Source organism: Salvelinus fontinalis, chromosome 34, assembly GCF_029448725.1.
Source record: "Salvelinus fontinalis isolate EN_2023a chromosome 34, ASM2944872v1, whole genome shotgun sequence".
Lineage (NCBI taxonomy): Eukaryota > Metazoa > Chordata > Actinopteri > Salmoniformes > Salmonidae > Salvelinus > Salvelinus fontinalis.
The window spans coordinates 39,618,128-39,640,265 of NC_074698.1; the positions used below are offsets into that span (position 1 = coordinate 39,618,128).

The 22,138-nt window shown below is 38.3% G+C and overlaps 1 protein-coding gene across 2 annotated transcripts in view; it reads right to left on the bottom strand.

Annotated features, from left to right (window-relative positions):
* Window positions 1-7,887: 7,887 nt before the first annotated feature.
* LOC129833881 (NLR family CARD domain-containing protein 3-like) overlaps window positions 7,888-22,138 on the bottom strand; it is a 67,588-nt gene continuing 53,337 nt past the window's right edge. The window contains exons 8-10 of one of the 2 annotated variants that reach the window (XM_055898727.1): window positions 10,252-10,425; window positions 9,990-10,036; window positions 7,888-9,426 (exon numbers count right to left, since the gene is read on the bottom strand). In XM_055898727.1, coding sequence (XP_055754702.1) covers window positions 8,897-9,426; window positions 9,990-10,036; window positions 10,252-10,425 — 751 coding nt within the window. In that variant the 3' untranslated portion in view covers window positions 7,888-8,896. Of the gene's footprint in view, window positions 9,427-9,926; window positions 10,037-10,251; window positions 10,426-22,138 lie in introns of those variants that run through there. The other variant, XM_055898726.1, reaches the window with a different exon arrangement.

The window sequence follows — 22,138 nt, forward strand, 5'->3', positions numbered from 1 at the left end:
GTACTAACTCCAACATGCAGGTACTAACTCCAACATCCAGGTACTAACTCCAACATCCAGGTACTAACTCCAACATGCAGGTCCTAGCTCCAACATGCAGGTACTAACTCCAACATGCAGGTACTAACTCCAACATGCAGGTAATAGCTCCAACATGCAGGTACTAACTCCAACATGCCGGTCCCAGCTCCAACATGCAGGTCCTAGCTCCAACATGCAGGTAATAGCTCCAACATGCAGGTCCTAGCTCCAACATGCAGGTCCTAGCTCCAAACATGCAGGTACTAGCTCCAACATGCAGGTACTAACTCCAACATGCAGGTCCTAGTTGAGCTCGTGAGCTGGATCTGCTCAGTTTCTGCATTTTGTTGTTTTGTGGTGGAAAACTGAGTGTTTCCAGCATAACATGTCAACTCTGTTACCCACAGATAAAAAGGATAGACATGTTTTAGGAATTTAATTTGCATTCCATTGCCACTTCCTGTTGCACACAACAGGCTTCCATTCCCCTTGTCACTATCAGGTGTGAAGGTAAGACCCAGATGCAGACAACGTCGAATTAACAATGGTTTAATAATCCAACAAGGGCAGGCAATAGGCAAGTCAAGGCAGGCAGGGGTCAGTAAACCAGAGGTTGGGCAACGGTACTGGACAGCAGGCAGGCTCAGGGTAGGCAGAGGTCAATAATCCAGAGGTGGGGCAAAGGTACAGGTCGGTAGGCTCAGGGTCAGGCAGAGTGGTCAGGCAGTTGGGCTCAGAGTCAGGACAGGCAAGGGTCAAAACCAGGAGGGCGAGGAAAGAGAGAGACTGGGTAAAAGCAGGAGCTGAGACAAAAACGCTGGTTGAACAACTGGCAACAGACAAACAGAGAACACAGGTATAAATACACAGGGGATAATGGGAAGATGGGCGACACCTGGAGGGGGTGGAGACAAACACAAAGACGGGTGAAACAGATCAGGGTGTGACAGTCCTGGTGTCTTACTTGGGAGCATACCTGGTTGAGCTGGGTGCCGGCGTAGGAACTTAGAGATGAGGCCTGGGTCCAGGATGTCCCTAGCGGAGACCCAGCACCTCTCCTCTGGACCATAACCCTCCCAGTGTGATAGAAAATTTATGTTTTCACATTATTTGTTGGATATGTCACAATTATTTACCTAAACAGGGGATAATGGGGAAGATGGGCGACACCTGGAGGGGGTGGAGACAATCACAAAGACAGGTGAAACAGATCAGGGTGTGACTGTCACAAGGGGTTTATACATGATTTAATATCAAACCCTGTTATTGTCAATGGTTACTTTATTTGGAACGTATATTACTCTAACTGAGCAGTGTAGCCTACAGGTTATACACTGAGTGGACTAGATATTACTCTAACTGAGCAGTGTAGTCTACAGGTTATACACTGAGTGGACTAGATATTACTCTAACTGAGCAGTGTAGTCTACAGGTTATACACTGAGTGGACTAGATATTACTCTAACTGAGCAGTGTAGCCTATAGGTTATACACTGAGTGGACTAGATATTACTCTAACTGAGCAGTGTAGCCTAAAGGTTATACACTGAGTAGACTAGATATTACTCTAACTGAGCAGTGTAGTCTACAGGTTATACACTGAGTGGACTAGATATTACTCTAACTGAGCAGTGTAGCCTACAGGTTATACACTGAGTAGACTAGATATTACTCTAATCGTCTATAGGTTATACACTGAGTGGACTAGATATTACTCTAACTGAACAGTGTAGCCTACAGGTTATACACTGAGTGGACTAGATATTACTCTAACTGAGCAGTGTAGCCTACAGGTTATACACTGAGTGGACTAGATATTACTCTACCTGAGCAGTGTAGTCTACAGGTTATACACTGAGTGGACAAAATATTAAGGACTCCTTCCCAATATTGAGTTCCCCCCCCACACTTTTGTCCTCAGAACAGCCTCAATTCATCGGATCATGGATTCTACAAGGTGTTGAACGCGTTCCACAGGGATGCTGGCCCATGTTGACTCCAACACTCCAATGTGTCCAGTTGGCTGGATGTCCTTTGGATTGTGAAACATGAGCGTGAAAAACCCAGCAGCGTTGCAGTTCTTGACACAAACCGGTGTGCATGGCACCTACTACCATACCCATTTTAAATGTTCTTAAAAGTGTTGTTTTGCTCATTCCCCCTCTTAATAGCACACAGACACAATCCATGTCTCAATTGTCTCCAGGCTTAAAATCCTTCTTTAACCTGTCCCTTTCCCTTCATCTACAAGTGACATCAATAAGGGATCATATCTTTCACCTGGATTCACCTGGTCAGTTTGTCATGGACAGAAAGGAGTCCTTAATGTTTTGTGTAAATGGCACAATAATTATACATTTATGGATTGTTTTATGTAGCCTATTGTTTTCTCTTTATACAACCTGCCATCTACCCACCTGGGGACTGAGGGTTATGAGAGAACCCACACATCACTAGCTTCTCTTTATACAACCTGCCATCTACCCACCTGGGGACTGAGGGTTATGAGAGAACCCCCACATCACTAGCTTCTCTTTATACAACCTGCCATCTACCCACCTGGGGACTGAGGGTTATGAGAGAACCCCCACATCACTAGCTTCTCTTTATACAACCTGCCATCTACCCACCTGGGGACTGAGGGTTATGAGAGAACCCCCACATCACTAGCTTCTCTTTATACAACCTGCCATCTACCCACCTGGGGACTGAGGGTTATGAGAGAACCCCCACATCACTAGCTTCTCTTTATACAACCTGCCATCTACCCACCTGGGGACTGAGGGTTATGAGAGAACCCCCACATCACTAGCTTCTCTTATTCAAACTGCCATCTACCCACCTGGGGACTGAGGGTTATGAGAGAACCCCCACATCACTAGCTTCTCTTATTCAAACTGCCATCTACCCACCTGGGGACTGAGGGTTATGAGAGAACCCCCACATCACTAGCTTCTCTTTATACAACCTGCCATCTACCCACCTGGGGACTGAGGGTTATGAGAGAACCCCCACATCACTAGCTTCTCTTTATACAACCTGCCATCTACCCACCTGGGGACTGAGGGTTATGAGAGAACCCCCACATCACTAGCTTCTCTTTATTCAACCTGCCATCTACCCACCTGGGGACTGAGGGTTATGAGAGAACCCCCACATCACTAGCTTCTCTTTATACAACCTGCCATCTACCCACCTGGGGACTGAGGGTTATGAGAGAACCCCCACATCACTAGCTTCTCTTTATACAACCTGCCATCTACCCACCTGGGGACTGAGGGTTATGAGAGAACCCCCACATCACTAGCTTCTCTTTATACAACCTGCCATCTACCCACCTGGGGACTGAGGGTTATGAGAGAACCCCCACATCACTAGCTTCTCTTTATTCAACCTGCCATCTACCCACCTGGGGACTGAGGGTTATGAGAGAACCCCCACATCACTAGCTTCTCTTTATACAACCTGCCATCTACCCACCTGGGGACTGAGGGTTATGAGAGAACCCCCACATCACTAGCTTCTCTTTATACAACCTGCCATCTACCCACCTGGGGACTGAGGGTTATGAGAGAACCCCCACATCACTAGCTTCTCTTTATACAACCTGCCATCTACCCACCTGGGGACTGAGGGTTATGAGAGAACCCCCACATCACTAGCTTCTCTTTATTCAACCTGCCATCTACCCACCTGGGGACTGAGGGTTATGAGAGAACCCCCACATCACTAGCTTCTCTTTATACAACCTGCCATCTACCCACCTGGGGACTGAGGGTTATGAGAGAACCCCCACATCACTAGCTTCTCTTTATTCAACCTGCCATCTACCCACCTGGGGACTGAGGGTTATGAGAGAACCCCCACATCACTAGCTTCTCTTTATACAACCTGCCATCTACCCACCTGGGGACTGAGGGTTATGAGAGAACCCCCACATCACTAGCTTCTCTTTATACAACCTGCCATCTACCCACCTGGGGACTGAGGGTTATGAGAGAACCCCCACATCACTAGCTTCTCTTTATACAACCTGCCATCTACCCACCTGGGGACTGAGGGTTATGAGAGAACCCCCACATCACTAGCTTCTCTTTATTCAACCTGCCATCTACCCACCTGGGGACTGAGCGTTATGAGAGAACCCCCACATCACTAGCTTCTCTTTATTCAACCTGCCATCTACCCACCTGGGGACTGAGGGTTATGAGAGAACCCCCACATCACTAGCTTCTCTTTATACAACCTGCCATCTACCCACCTGGGGACTGAGGGTTATGAGAGAACCCCCACATCACTAGCTTCTCTTTATACAACCTTCCATCTACCCACCTGGGGACTGAGGGTTATGAGAGAACCCCCACATCACTAGCTTCTCTTTATACAACCTGCCATCTACCCACCTGGGGACTGAGGGTTATGAGAGAACCCCCACATCACTAGCTTCTCTTTATTCAACCTGCCATCTACCCACCTGGGGACTGAGGGTTATGAGAGAACCCCCACATCACTAGCTTCTCTTTATACAACCTGCCATCTACCCACCCGGGGACTGAGGGTTATGAGAGAACCCCCACATCACTAGCTTCTCTTTATACAACCTGCCATCTACCCACCTGGGGACTGAGGGTTATGAGAGAACCCCCACATCACTAGCTTCTCTTTATACAACCTGCCATCTACGCACCTGGGGACTGAGGGTTATGAGAGAACCCCCACATCACTAGCTTCTCTTTATACAACCTGCCATCTACCCACCTGGGGACTGAGGGTTATGAGAGAACCCCCACATCACTAGCTTGTATGTTCTGCAGCCTTGTAAAGATAAGGAGGGGATGACTGGGAGGCAGGTTGGCATTTGTCATGAATCTTGTCCTGGAGGCAGTTCAGCAAAGTGGTCACTAGATGACACAGGCACAAAGTATTAAAATCCTAACCTCAACACTAACCACACTGCTAATCCTGACTTGTCTAGTTAAATAGACATTACATTTACATTTTTGTTTTTGAAATTAAGACCATGAAACAAAATTATTTTCCTCAAATGTTTACGATATAGCCAATTTTGACTTTGTAGCTGGCATATCTAGAGGAAATCGCCCAGTTCTGCCTACAGGTCAAGATTCATGACAAATGTCAACCTGTGACTGGCAGAGACAATGTAAATTCAATAATGAAACTGTTTTCACAATTAACATGCTTTTCTTGTTTCAAGTATGTTTTATTATGGAAAGTACAATATATCCTTGTATACTTGTACAACTATGGAGAGTATGTCCATATATAATTGTACAATTTGTTATTCAACATGAAAGACACACAACAAATGATCACATTGGTATTTTAACGGTGTTATTGTAGGAGTTTAAATAATTTAAACAGAGGATCTATCTAAAACAGTATAAAACAAGATGATAAACAGAGGATCCATCTAAAACAGTATAAAACAAGATGATAAACAGAGGATCCATCTAAAACAGTATAAAACAAGATGATAAACAGAGGATCCATCTAAAACAGTATAAAACAAGATGATAAACAGAGGATCCATCTAAAACAGTATAAAACAAGATGATAAACAGAGGATCCATCTAAAACAGTATAAAACAAGATGATAAACAGAGGATCCATCTAAAACAGTATAAAACAAGATGATAAACAGAGGATCCATCTAAAACAGTATAAAACAAGATGATAAACAGAGGATCCATCTAAAACAGTATAAAACAAGATGATAAACAGAGGATCCATCTAAAACAGTATAAAACAAGATGATAAACAGAGGATCCATCTAAAACAGTATAAAACAAGATGATAAACAGAGGATCCATCTAAAACAGTATAAAACAAGATGATAAACAGAGGATCCATCTAAAACAGTATAAAACAAGATGATAAACAGAGGATCCATCTAAAACAGTATAAAACAAGATGATAAACAGAGGATCCATCTAAAACAGTATAAAACAAGATGATAAACAGAGGATCCATCTAAAACAGTATAAAACAAGATGATAAACAGAGGATCCATCTAAAACAGTATAAAACAAGATGATAAACAGAGGATCCATCTAAAACAGAATAAAACAAGATGATAAACAGAGGATCCATCTAAAACAGTATAAAACAAGATGATAAACAGAGGATCCATCTAAAACAGTATAAAACAAGATGATAAACAGAGGATCCATCTAAAACAGTATAAAACAAGATGATAAACAGAGGATCCATCTAAAACAGTATAAAACAAGATGATAAACAGAGGATCCATCTAAAACAGTATAAAACAAGATGATAAACAGAGGATCCATCTAAAACAGTACAAAACAAGATGATAAACAGAGGATCCATCTAAAACAGTATAAAACAAGATGATAAACAGAGGATCCATCTAAAACAGTATAAAACAAGATGATAAACAGAGGATCCATCTAAAACAGTATAAAACAAGATGATAAACAGAGGATCCATCTAAAACAGTATAAAACAAGATGATAAACAGAGGACACATCTAAAACAGTATAAAACAAGATGATAAACAGAGGATCCATCTAAAACAGTATAAAACAAGATGATAAACAGAGGATCCATCTAAAACAGTATAAAACAAGATGATAAACAGAGGATCCATCTAAAACAGTATAAAACAAGATGATAAACAGAGGATCCATCTAAAACAGTATAAAACAAGATGATAAACAGAGGATCCATCTAAAACAGTATAAAACAAGATGATAAACAGAGGATCCATCTAAAACAGTATAAAACAAGATGATAAACAGAGGATCCATCTAAAACAGTATAAAACAAGATGATAAACAGAGGATCCATCTAAAACAGTATAAAACAAGATGATAAACAGAGGATCCATCTAAAACAGTATAAAACAAGATGATAAACAGAGGATCCATCTAAAACAGTATAAAACAAGATGATAAACAGAGGACACATCTAAAACAGTATAAAACAAGATGATAAACAGAGGATCCATCTAAAACAGTATAAAACAAGATGATAAACAGAGGATCCATCTAAAACAGTATAAAACAAGATGATAAACAGAGGATCCATCTAAAACAGTATAAAACAAGATGATAAACAGAGGATCCATCTAAAACAGTATAACACAAGATAATAAACAGAGGATCCATCTAAAACAGTATAAAACAAGATGATAAACAGAGGATCCATCTAAAACAAGATGATAAACAGAGGATCCATCTAAAACAGAATAAAACAAGATGATAAACAGAGGATCCATCTAAAACAGTATAAAACAAGATGATAAACAGAGGATCCATCTAAAACAGTATAAAACAAGAGGATAAACAGAGGATCCATATAAAACAGTATAAAACAAGATGATAAACAGAGGATCCATCTAAAACAGTATAAAACAAGATGATAAACAGAGGATCCATCTAAAACAGTATAAAACAAGATGATAAACAGAGGACACATCTAAAACAGTATAAACAAGATGATAAACAGAGGATCCATCTAAAACAGTATAAAACAAGATGATAAACAGAGGATCCATCTAAAACAGTATAAAACAAGATGATAAACAGAGGATCCATCTAAAACAGTATAAAACAAGATGATAAACAGAGGATCCATCTAAAACAGTATAAAACAAGATGATAAACAGAGGATCCATCTAAAACAGTATAAAACAAGATGATAAACAGAGGATCCATCTAAAACAGTATAAAACAAGATGATAAACAGAGGATCCATCTAAAACAGTATAAAACAAGATGATAAACAGAGGATCCATCTAAAACAGTATAAAACAAGATGATAAACAGAGGATCCATCTAAAACAGTATAAAACAAGATGATAAACAGAGGATCCATCTAAAACAGTATAAAACAAGATGATAAACAGAGGATCCATCTAAAACAGTATAAAACAAGATGATAAACAGAGGATCCATCTAAAACAGTATAAAACAAGTGCAGTATGTTCTGAGAATATTACTTTAACGTCAACTCATAACGTCACACTATAACTTCATGGGAGTCTTGTGGAAAGACTGCATGTTGTTTTGGGTGGATTGAGTGACGTCTTCATCAACATTTGCAGAATATTCCTGTAATATTTTCACCTCTTGTCAGACGCCAACAGCCTAGTCGGCTGCAGACATTCATAAGGAGTTCAAGTAGTTTATTTGCCATTTGCAGGTATTAAAAGTAATACATACATTGTAATTCCTTGTTGGAGCTCTCTCACATATAGGACAGTACATACCAGAGGAGGCTGCTGAGGGGAGGACGGCTCATAATAATGTCTGGAACAGAGTGAATGAAATGGAACACATGGAAACCACGTGTTTGATACCATTCCACTTATTCCCCTCCAGCCATTACAAGCCTGTCCTCCCAAATTAAGGTCCCACCAACCTTCAGTGGAGTTTTTCAGTTTTTCAGGTTTTGAAGTGAAATCTGTGTTTGTGGGACCACTTGGTGCTGGAAAGAGGTGTCTGTTTGTTCCCAATCAGACATTATGGTCCTCATTTGAAGGTCCTGTGTCAAGGTCCTCACAATTATAGGAAGACGCATATGTGTGTGTTTCCAGTGTATATGTGTCCAGTGTGTGTGTATCCAGTGTGTGTGTCAGTGTGTTTGTCCTGTGTGTGTGTGTCCAGTGTGTGTGTGTGTGTGTCCAGCGTGTGTGTCAGTGTGTTTGTCCTGTGTGTGTGTGTCCAGTGTGTGTGTGTCCAGTGTGTTTGTGTACGTGTGTGTGTGTACGTGTGTGTGTGTCCAGTGTGTGTGTCCAGTGTGTGTGTCCAGTGTGTGTGTCAGTGTGTTTGTCCTGTGTGTGTGTGTCCAGTGTGTGTGTGTGTGTGTCCAGTGTTTGTGTGTCAGGTTATTATTTCAGGGACACTGAGGAGTAAACATCATAAACCCTAAACCCTGGATAGAGGGGCTCAGTGAATGTGGAGGTGAATGTGTACAGGTGGGTCAGTGAGTCAGAGGAGGCTCTATAGAAGGACAGAGGACCGGCTGGCCAATCCAGATACACTCCTACTCTGTGGGAGCTGGAGGGGGGGACGTCTATGTTAGTGTGATTATTATTGTGCCTGGCATAGTAACGGTTGTCAGTGCAGACCAGACTCCAGGACTTGACATTGTATCCAAGATAACAGTCATTAACCCTTCCTCTCCTGTTGATTCCTTTATATGTCACTCCTATAACAGCCCCTCTCCCACTCCACTCTACCTCCCAGTAACAGCGCCCAGTCAGACCCTCTCTACACAGCACCTGTCCACAGCCCTCAAATCTCTCTGGGTGATCAGGATACGGCTGCTTCTCTCTCCTACATGTCACCTTTCTGTTCTCCTCAGACAGAGAGAGGAGACTGTCTACTGTGTTTGGGTCCAGTGTGAGATCACAGACATCTGATGGATGAAACCAGACACAATATTAGAAATCATCATCATTCACATTAGAATGTTAACTCACTTTTCACTAATTCATTTAATGTAGATGTTTCTAGGTATCAAAAGGAGAAGTTTAGGTAACTTGAGACTTGTTGAATGATCATATGTTATACTGTATGGTAATATAAAACACACTTATCCCCACAAATTACACACACACACACACACACCTGTATGCATCACGAAAACAAAAACACATTTCTAATGTAACACACACACACCTGTATGCATGCATGAACACACACTGGACACACACTAAACACCCACACTGAACACACATACACACACCCTCCTGCATCATGAACACAAACACACATTTCTTATGTAACTCGAACACGCAACACACACACACACACACACACATTGTCAAAGTAAACATTGATGTCCCTGATTTCTGCTTCTGTAGAACTACAGCTGATATTTAATATGACCAAGTAAGTAATGATGGTGATCTTTGACTTTGACTTAACTTGAATTAAGACTTATTCTTAGTCATATTCTTCACAGCAGTCAACACTCACATTTTCTAAGCCCAGGTTTCATTGTGTACTCTCCACCATGTTCCACACTGTAGCGGTAAGCAGAAGAACAGACAGTCATTGAGGGATACACCTGAACACACACACACACACACACACACACACACACACACACTGGACACACACAGGACACACACACAGTCAGCATATAACTTTGTCCAAGTGATGGTAAGAATGTTTGTCTTAACCAGCCTGATAAGTCAAACATGTCTGATATGAACATTGACATAAACCCTCTACATACTTGAGTTTCTCCAGTCTGCAGTGTGGATCCTCCAGTCCAGCAGAGAGCAGTCTGACTCCTGAGTCTCCTGGGTGATTGTAGCTCAGGTCCAGCTCTCTCAGGTGTGAGGGGTTTGACCTCAGAGCTGAGACCAGAGAAGCACAGCCTTCCTCTCTGACTAGACAGCCTGACAGCCTGCAAAGAGTCAAATAATATTCAAATCACACTGCTATTCTTTGGTGGTGAAGATAGTGGCAGTATATATATATTTTTAAACATATTCAGATATATCAGTGTCCTGAATCCTTCCATATCTATTCATAAATTAATGTATCATTATTATAAATTACAAATTATCAAAGAACTGCTTGAAGAGAGAAAAATGTATAGTACAAATATTTGAGTTGATTGATTTAATGACGTGGCCCTCTTTGGATTCCCCCTCCCTCCTCTCCTACACCCAGGTTCTGTTATCTCAGGTCATAAATTCCTGGAGGAGACTCTCTCCCCCCCTAGCCAGGCAGTGTGTGAGAGAGAGAGTTTCACAGTAGAACAAAGGAACTTCTTCTACATCACAGAACTTGAGAACTGAACAACATGTTTTTGAGAATATGTAAACGGTCGGTGGGGAAGCCAGTGCTAAACTCATGACTATGATTACATTTCCATTATTAGCAGCATCTAAACTGTCCACTGTGAAGTGCTGAGACAGAATTGCTATATCAGGAATGGAATATATAGGACCAGGGCCGCTCTACCATTATAACATATACATATAGAGGGAGACTACCATTATAACCTATAGAGGGAGACTACCATTATAACCTAAACATATAGAGGGAGACTACCATTATAACCTAAACATATAGAGGGAGACTACCATTATAACCTATACATATAGAGGGAGACTACCATTATAACCTATACATATAGAGGGAGACTACCATTATAACATATACATATAGAGGGAGACTACCATTATAACCTATAGAGGGAGACTACCATTATAACCTATACATATAGAGGGAGACTACCATTATAACCTATACATATAGAGGGAGACTACCATTATAACCTATACATATAGAGGGAGACTACCATTATAACCTATAGAGGGAGACTACCATTATAACCTAAACATATAGAGGGAGACTACCATTATAACCTAAACATATAGAGGGAGACTACCATTATAACCTATACATATAGAGGGAGACTACCATTATAACCTATACATATAGAGGGAGACTACCATTATAACATATACATATAGAGGGAGACTACCATTATAACCTATAGAGGGAGACTACCATTATAACCTATACATATAGAGGGAGACTACCATTATAACCTATACATATAGAGGGAGACTACCATTATAACCTATACATATAGAGGGAGACTACCATTATAACCTATAGAGGGAGACTACCATTATAACCTAAACATATAGAGGGAGACTACCATTATAACCTATACATATAGAGGGAGACTACCATTATAACCTATACATATAGAGGGAGACTACCATTATAACCTATAGAGGGAGACTACCATTATAACATATACATATAGAGGGAGACTACCATTATAACCTATAGAGGGAGACTACCATTATAACCTATACATATAGAGGGAGACTACCATTATAACCTATAGAGGGAGACTACCATTATAACCTATAGAGGGAGACTACCATTATAACCTATACATATAGAGGGAGACTACCATTATAACCTATAGAGGGAGACTACCATTATAACCTATACATATAGAGGGAGACTACCATTATAACCTATAGAGGGAGACTCCCATTATAACCTATAGAGGGAGACTACCATTATAACCTATACATATAGAGGGAGACTACCATTATAACCTATAGAGGGAGACTACCATTATAACCTATACATATAGAGGGAGACTACCATTATAACCTATACATATAGAGGGAGACTACCATTATAACCTATACATATAGAGGGAGACTACCATTATAACCTATAGAGGGAGACTACCATTATAACCTATACATATAGAGGGAGACTACCATTATAACCTATAGAGGGAGACTACCATTATAACATATAGAGGGAGACTACCATTATAACCTATACCTATAGAGGGAGACTACCATTATAACCTATAGAGGGAGACTACCATTATAACCTATACATATAGAGGGAGACTACCATTATAACCTATACATATAGAGGGAGACTACCATTATAACCTATACATATAGAGGGAGACTACCATTATAACCTATACATATAGAGGGAGACTACCATTATAACCTATAGAGGGAGACTACCATTATAACCTATACATATAGAGAGAGACTACCATTATAACCTATACATATAGAGGGAGACTACCATTATAACCTATAGAGGGAGACTACCATTATAACCTATAGAGGGAGACTACCATTATAACCTATACATATAGAGGGAGACTACCATTATAACCTATACATATAGAGGGAGACTACCATTATAACCTATACATATAGAGGGAGACTACCATTATAACCTATACATATAGAGGGAGACTACCATTATAACCTATACATATAGAGGGAGACTACCATTATAACCTATAGAGGGAGACTACCATTATAACCTATACATATAGAGGGAGACTACCATTATAACCTATACATATAGAGGGAGACTACCATTATAACCTATACATATAGAGGGAGACTACCATTATAACCTATACATATAGAGGGAGACTACCATTATAACCTATAGAGGGAGACTACCATTATAACCTATACATATAGAGGGAGACTACCATTATAACCTATAGAGGGAGACTACCATTATAACCTATACATATAGAGGGAGACTACCATTATAACCTATACATATAGAGGGAGACTACCATTATAACCTATACATATAGAGGGAGACTACCATTATAACCTATAGAGGGAGACTACCATTATAACCTATACATATAGAGGGAGACTACCATTATAACCTATACATATAGAGGGAGACTACCATTATAACCTATAGAGGGAGACTACCATTATAACCTATACATATAGAGGGAGACTACCATTATAACCTATACATATAGAGGGAGACTACCATTATAACCTATACATATAGAGGGAGACTACCATTATAACCTATACATATAGAGGGAGACTACCATTATAACCTATACATATAGAGGGAGACTACCATTATAACCTATACATATAGAGGGAGACTACCATTATAACCTATACATATAGAGGGAGACTACCATTATAACCTAAACATATAGAGGGAGACTACCATTATAACCTATACATATAGAGGGAGACTACCATTATAACCTATACATATAGAGGGAGACTACCATTATAACCTATAGAGGGAGACTACCATTATAACCTATACATATAGAGGGAGACTACCATTATAACCTATAGAGGGAGACTACCATTATAACCTATACATATAGAGGGAGACTACCATTATAACCTATACATATAGAGGGAGACTACCATTATAACCTATACATATAGAGGGAGACTACCATTATAACCTATACATATAGAGGGAGACTACCATTATAACCTATAGAGGGAGACTACCATTATAACCTATACATATAGAGGGAGACTACCATTATAACCTATACATATAGAGGGAGACTACCATTATAAACTATACATATAGAGGGAGACTACCATTATAACCTATAGAGGGAGACTACCATTATAACCTATAGAGGGAGACTACCATTATAACCTATACATATAGAGGGAGACTACCATTATAACCTATAGAGGGAGACTATCATTATAACCTATAGAGGGAGACTACCATTATAACCTATACATATAGAGGGAGACTACCATTATAACCTATACATATAGAGGGAGACTACCATTATAACCTATACATATAGAGGGAGACTACCATTATAACCTATAGAGGGAGACTACCATTATAACCTATACATATAGAGGGAGACTACCATTATAACCTATACATATAGAGGGAGACTACCATTATAACTCTATAGAGGGAGACTACCATTATAACCTATACATATAGAGGGAGACTACCATTATAACCTATACATATAGAGGGAGACTACCATTATAACCTATACATATAGAGGGAGACTACCATTATAACCTATAGAGGGAGACTACCATTATAACCTATACATATAGAGGGAGACTACCATTATAACCTATACATATAGAGGGAGACTACCATTATAACCTATACATATAGAGGGAGACTACCATTATAACCTATAGAGGGAGACTACCATTATAACCTATACATATAGAGGGAGACTACCATTATAACCTATACATATAGAGGGAGACTACCATTATAACCTATACATATAGAGGGAGACTACCATTATAACCTATAGAGGGAGACTACCATTATAACCTATACATATAGAGGGAGACTACCATTATAACCTATACATATAGAGGGAGACTACCATTATAACCTATAGAGGGAGACTACCATTATAACCTATACATATAGAGGGAGACTACCATTATAACCTATACATATAGAGGGAGACTACCATTATAACCTATAGAGGGAGACTACCATTATAACCTATACATATAGAGGGAGACTACCATTATAACCTATACATATAGAGGGAGACTACCATTATAACCTATACATATAGAGGGAGACTACCATTATAACCTATACATATAGAGGGAGACTACCATTATAACCTATACATATAGAGGGAGACTACCATTATAACCTATACATATAGAGGGAGACTACCATTATAACCTATACATATAGAGGGAGACTACCATTATAACCTATACATATAGAGGGAGACTACCATTATAACCTATACATATAGAGGGAGACTACCATTATAACCTATACATATAGAGGGAGACTACCATTATAACCTATAGAGGGAGACTACCATTATAACCTATACATATAGAGGGAGACTACCATTATAACCTATACATATAGAGGGAGACTACCATTATAACCTATACATATAGAGGGAGACTACCATTATAACCTATACATATAGAGGGAGACTACCATTATAACCTATACATATAGAGGGAGACTACCATTATAACCTATACATATAGAGGGAGACTACCATTATAACCTATACATATAGAGGGAGACTACCATTATAACCTATACATATAGAGGGAGACTACCATTATAACCTATACATATAGAGGGAGACTACCATTATAACCTATACATATAGAGGGAGACTACCATTATAACCTAAACATATAGAGGGAGACTACCATTATAACCTATACATATAGAGGGAGACTACCATTATAACCTATACATATAGAGGGAGACTACCATTATAACCTATACATATAGAGGGAGACTACCATTATAACCTATAGAGGGAGACTACCATTATAACCTATACATATAGAGGGAGACTACCATTATAACCTATACATATAGAGGGAGACTACCATTATAACCTATACATATAGAGGGAGACTACCATTATAACCTATACATATAGAGGGAGACTACCATTATAACCTATAGAGGGAGACTACCATTATAACCTATAGAGGGAGACTACCATTATAACCTATACATATAGAGGGAGACTACCATTATAACTGAACATATAGAGGGAGACTACCATTATAACCTATAGAGGGAGACTACCATTATAACCTATACATATAGAGGGAGACTACCATTATAACCTATACATATAGAGGGAGACTACCATTATAACCTATACATATAGAGGGAGACTACCATTATAACCTATACATATAGAGGGAGACTACCATTATAACCTATAGAGGGAGACTACCATTATAACCTATAGAGGGAGACTACCATTATAACCTATACATATAGAGGGAGACTACCATTATAACCTATACATATAGAGGGAGACTACCATTATAACCTATACATATAGAGGGAGACTACCATTATAACCTATAGAGGGAGACTACCATTATAACCTATACATATAGAGGGAGACTACCATTATAACCTATACATATAGAGGGAGACTACCATTATAACCTATACATATAGAGGGAGACTACCATTATAACCTATAGAGGGAGACTACCATTATAACCTATACATATAGAGGGAGACTACCATTATAACCTATACATATAGAGGGAGACTACCATTATAACCTATACATATAGAGGGAGACTACCATTATAACCATATAGAGGGAGACTACCATTATAACCTATACATATAGAGGGAGACTACCATTATAACCTATACATATAGAGGGAGACTACCATTATAACTTATACAGGGAGACTACCATTATAACCTATACATATAGAGGGAGACTACCATTATAACCTATACATATAGAGGGAGACTACCATTATAACCTAAACATATAGAGGGAGACTACCATTATAACCTAAACATATAGAGGGAGACTACCATTATAACCTATACATATAGAGGGAGACTACCATTATAACCTATACATATAGAGGGAGACTACCATTATAACCTATACATATAGAGGGAGACTACCATTATAACCTATAGAGGGAGACTACCATTATAACCTATACATATAGAGGGAGACTACCATTATAACCTATACATATAGAGGGAGACTACCATTATAACCTATAGAGGGAGACTACCATTATAACCTATACATATAGAGGGAGACTACCATTATAACCTATACATATAGAGGGAGACTACCATTATAACCTATAGAGGGAGACTACCATTATAACCTATACATATAGAGGGAGACTACCATTATAACCTATACATATAGAGGGAGACTACCATTATAACCTATACATATAGAGGGAGACTACCATTATAACCTATACATATAGAGGGAGACTACCATTATAACCTAAACATATAGAGGGAGACTACCATTATAACCTATACATATAGAGGGAGACTACCATTATAACCTATACATATAGAGGGAGACTACCATTATAACCTAAACATATAGAGGGAGACTACCATTATAACCTAAACATATAGAGGGAGACTACCATTATAACCTATACATATAGAGGGAGACTACCATTATAACCTATACATATAGAGGGAGACTACCATTATAACCTATACATATAGAGGGAGACTACCATTATAACCTATAGAGGGAGACTACCATTATAACCTATACATATAGAGGGAGACTACCATTATAACCTATACATATAGAGGGAGACTACCATTATAACCTATACATATAGAGGGAGACTACCATTATAACCTATACATATAGAGGGAGACTACCATTATAACCTATACATATAGAGGGAGACTACCATTATAACCTATACATATAGAGGGAGACTACCATTATAACCTATACATATAGAGGGAGACTACCATTATAACCTATACATATAGAGGGAGACTACCATTATAACCTATACATATAGAGGGAGACTACCATTATAACCTATACATATAGAGGGAGACTACCATTATAACCTATACATATAGAGGGAGACTACCATTATAACCTATACATATAGAGGGAGACTACCATTATAACCTATAGAGGGAGACTACCATTATAACCTATACATATAGAGGGAGACTACCATTATAACCTATACATATAGAGGGAGACTACCATTATAACACTATAGAGGGAGACTACCATTATAACCTATACATATAGAGGGAGACTACCATTATAACCTATACATATAGAGGGAGACTACCATTATAACCTATACATATAGAGGGAGACTACCATTATAACCTATACATATAGAGGGAGACTACCATTATAACCTTATAGAGGGAGACTACCATTATAACCTATAGAGGGAGACTACCATTATAACCTATACATATAGAGGGAGACTACCATTATAACCTATACATATAGAGGGAGACTACCATTATAACCTATAGAGGGAGACTACCATTATAACCTATACATATAGAGGGAGACTACCATTATAACCTATACATATAGAGGGAGACTACCATTATAACCTATAGAGGGAGACTACCATTATAACCTATACATATAGAGGGAGACTACCATTATAACCTATACATATAGAGGGAGACTACCATTATAACCTTATAGAGGGAGACTACCATTATAACCTATACATATAGAGGGAGACTACCATTATAACCTATACATATAGAGGGAGACTACCATTATAACCTATACATATAGAGGGAGACTACCATTATAACCTAACATATAGAGGGAGACTACCATTATAACCTATACATATAGAGGGAGACTACCATTATAACCTATACATATAGAGGGAGACTACCATTATAACCTATACATATAGAGGGAGACTACCATTATAACCTATAGAGGGAGACTACCATTATAACCTATACATATAGAGGGAGACTACCATTATAACCTATACATATAGAGGGAGACTACCATTATAACCTATAGAGGGAGACTACCATTATAACCTATACATATAGAGGGAGACTACCATTATAACCTATACATATAGAGGGAGACTACCATTATAACCTATAGAGGGAGACTACCATTATAACCTATACATATAGAGGGAGACTACCATTATAACCTATACATATAGAGGGAGACTACCATTATAACCTATACATATAGAGGGAGACTACCATTATAACCTATACATATAGAGGGAGACTACCATTATAACCTATACATATAGAGGGAGACTACCATTATAACCTATACATATAGAGGGAGACTACCATTATAACCTATACATATAGAGGGAGACTACCATTATAACCTATACATATAGAGGGAGACTACCATTATAACCTATAGAGGGAGACTACCATTATAACCTATACATATAGAGGGAGACTACCATTATAACCTATACATATAGAGGGAGACTACCATTATAACCTATAGAGGGAGACTACCATTATAACCTATACATATAGAGGGAGACTACCATTATAACCTATACATATAGAGGGAGACTACCATTATAACCTATAACATATAGAGGGAGACTACCATTATAACCTATACATATAGAGGGAGACTACCATTATAACCTATACATATAGAGGGAGACTACCATTATAACCTATACATATAGAGGGAGACTACCATTATAACCTATACATATAGAGGGAGACTACCATTATAACCTATACATATAGAGGGAGACTACCATTATAACCTATACATATAGAGGGAGACTACCATTATAACCTATACATATAGAGGGAGACTACCATTATAACCTATAGAGGGAGACTACCATTATAACCTATACATATAGAGGGAGACTACCATTATAACCTATACATATAGAGGGAGACTACCATTATAACCTATACATATAGAGGGAGACTACCATTATAACCTATACATATAGAGGGAGACTACCATTATAACCTATACATATAGAGGGAGACTACCATTATAACCTATACATATAGAGGGAGACTACCATTATAACCTATACATATAGAGGGAGACTACCATTATAACCTATACATATAGAGGGAGACTACCATTATAACCTATACATATAGAGGGAGACTACCATTATAACCTATACATATAGAGGGAGACTACCATTATAACCTATACATATAGAGGGAGACTACCATTATAACCTATACATATAGAGGGAGACTACCATTATAACCTATAGAGGGAGACTACCATTATAACCTATACATATAGAGGGAGACTACCATTATAACCTATACATATAGAGGGAGACTACCATTATAACCTCTATAGAGGGAGACTACCATTATAACCTATACATATAGAGGGAGACTACCATTATAACCTATACATATAGAGGGAGACTACCATTATAACCTATACATATAGAGGGAGACTACCATTATAACCTATACATATAGAGGGAGACTACCATTATAACCTATACATATAGAGGGAGACTACCATTATAACCTATAGAGGGAGACTACCATTATAACCTATACATATAGAGGGAGACTACCATTATAACCTATACATATAGAGGGAGACTACCATTATAACCTATAGAGGGAGACTACCATTATAACCTATACATATAGAGGGAGACTACCATTATAACCTATACATATAGAGGGAGACTACCATTATAACCTATACATATAGAGGGAGACTACCATTATAACCTATACATATAGAGGGAGACTACCATTATAACCTATACATATAGAGGGAGACTACCATTATAACCTATACATATAGAGGGAGACTACCATTATAACCTATACATATAGAGGGAGACTACCATTATAACCTATACATATAGAGGGAGACTACCATTATAACCTATACATATAGAGGGAGACTACCATTATAACCTATAGAGGGAGACTACCATTATAACCTATACATATAGAGGGAGACTACCATTATAACCTATACATATAGAGGGAGACTACCATTATAACCTATACATATAGAGGGAGACTACCATTATAACCTAACATATAGAGGGAGACTACCATTATAACCTATACATATAGAGGGAGACTACCATTATAACCTATACATATAGAGGGAGACTACCATTATAACCTAACATATAGAGGGAGACTACCATTATAACCTATACATATAGAGGGAGACTACCATTATAACCTATACATATAGAGGGAGACTACCATTATAACCTATAGAGGGAGACTACCATTATAACCTATACATATAGAGGGAGACTACCATTATAACCTATACATATAGAGGGAGACTACCATTATAACCTATACATATAGAGGGAGACTACCATTATAACCTAAACATATAGAGGGAGACTACCATTATAACCTATACATATAGAGGGAGACTACCATTATAACCTATACATATAGAGGGAGACTACCATTATAACCTATACATATAGAGGGAGACTACCATTATAACCTAAACATATAGAGGGAGACTACCATTATAACCTATACATATAGAGGGAGACTACCATTATAACCTATACATATAGAGGGAGACTACCATTATAACCTATACATATAGAGGGAGACTACCATTATAACCTATAGAGGGAGACTACCATTATAACCTATACATATAGAGGGAGACTACCATTATAACCTATACATATAGAGGGAGACTACCATTATAACCTATACATATAGAGGGAGACTACCATTATAACCTATACATATAGAGGGAGACTACCATTATAACCTATAGAGGGAGACTACCATTATAACCTATACATATAGAGGGAGACTACCATTATAACCTATACATATAGAGGGAGACTACCATTATAACCTATACATATAGAGGGAGACTACCATTATAACCTATAGAGGGAGACTACCATTATAACCTATACATATAGAGGGAGACTACCATTATAACCTATACATATAGAGGGAGACTACCATTATAACCTATAGAGGGAGACTACCATTATAACCTATACATATAGAGGGAGACTACCATTATAACCTATACATATAGAGGGAGACTACCATTATAACCTATACATATAGAGGGAGACTACCATTATAACCTATACATATAGAGGGAGACTACCATTATAACCTATACATATAGAGGGAGACTACCATTATAACCTATACATATAGAGGGAGACTACCATTATAACCTATACATATAGAGGGAGACTACCATTATAACCTATACATATAGAGGGAGACTACCATTATAACCTATAGAGGGAGACTACCATTATAACCTATACATATAGAGGGAGACTACCATTATAACCTATACATATAGAGGGAGACTACCATTATAACCTATAGAGGGAGACTACCATTATAACCTATACATATAGAGGGAGACTACCATTATAACCTATACATATAGAGGGAGACTACCATTATAACCTATACATATAGAGGGAGACTACCATTATAACCTATACATATAGAGGGAGACTACCATT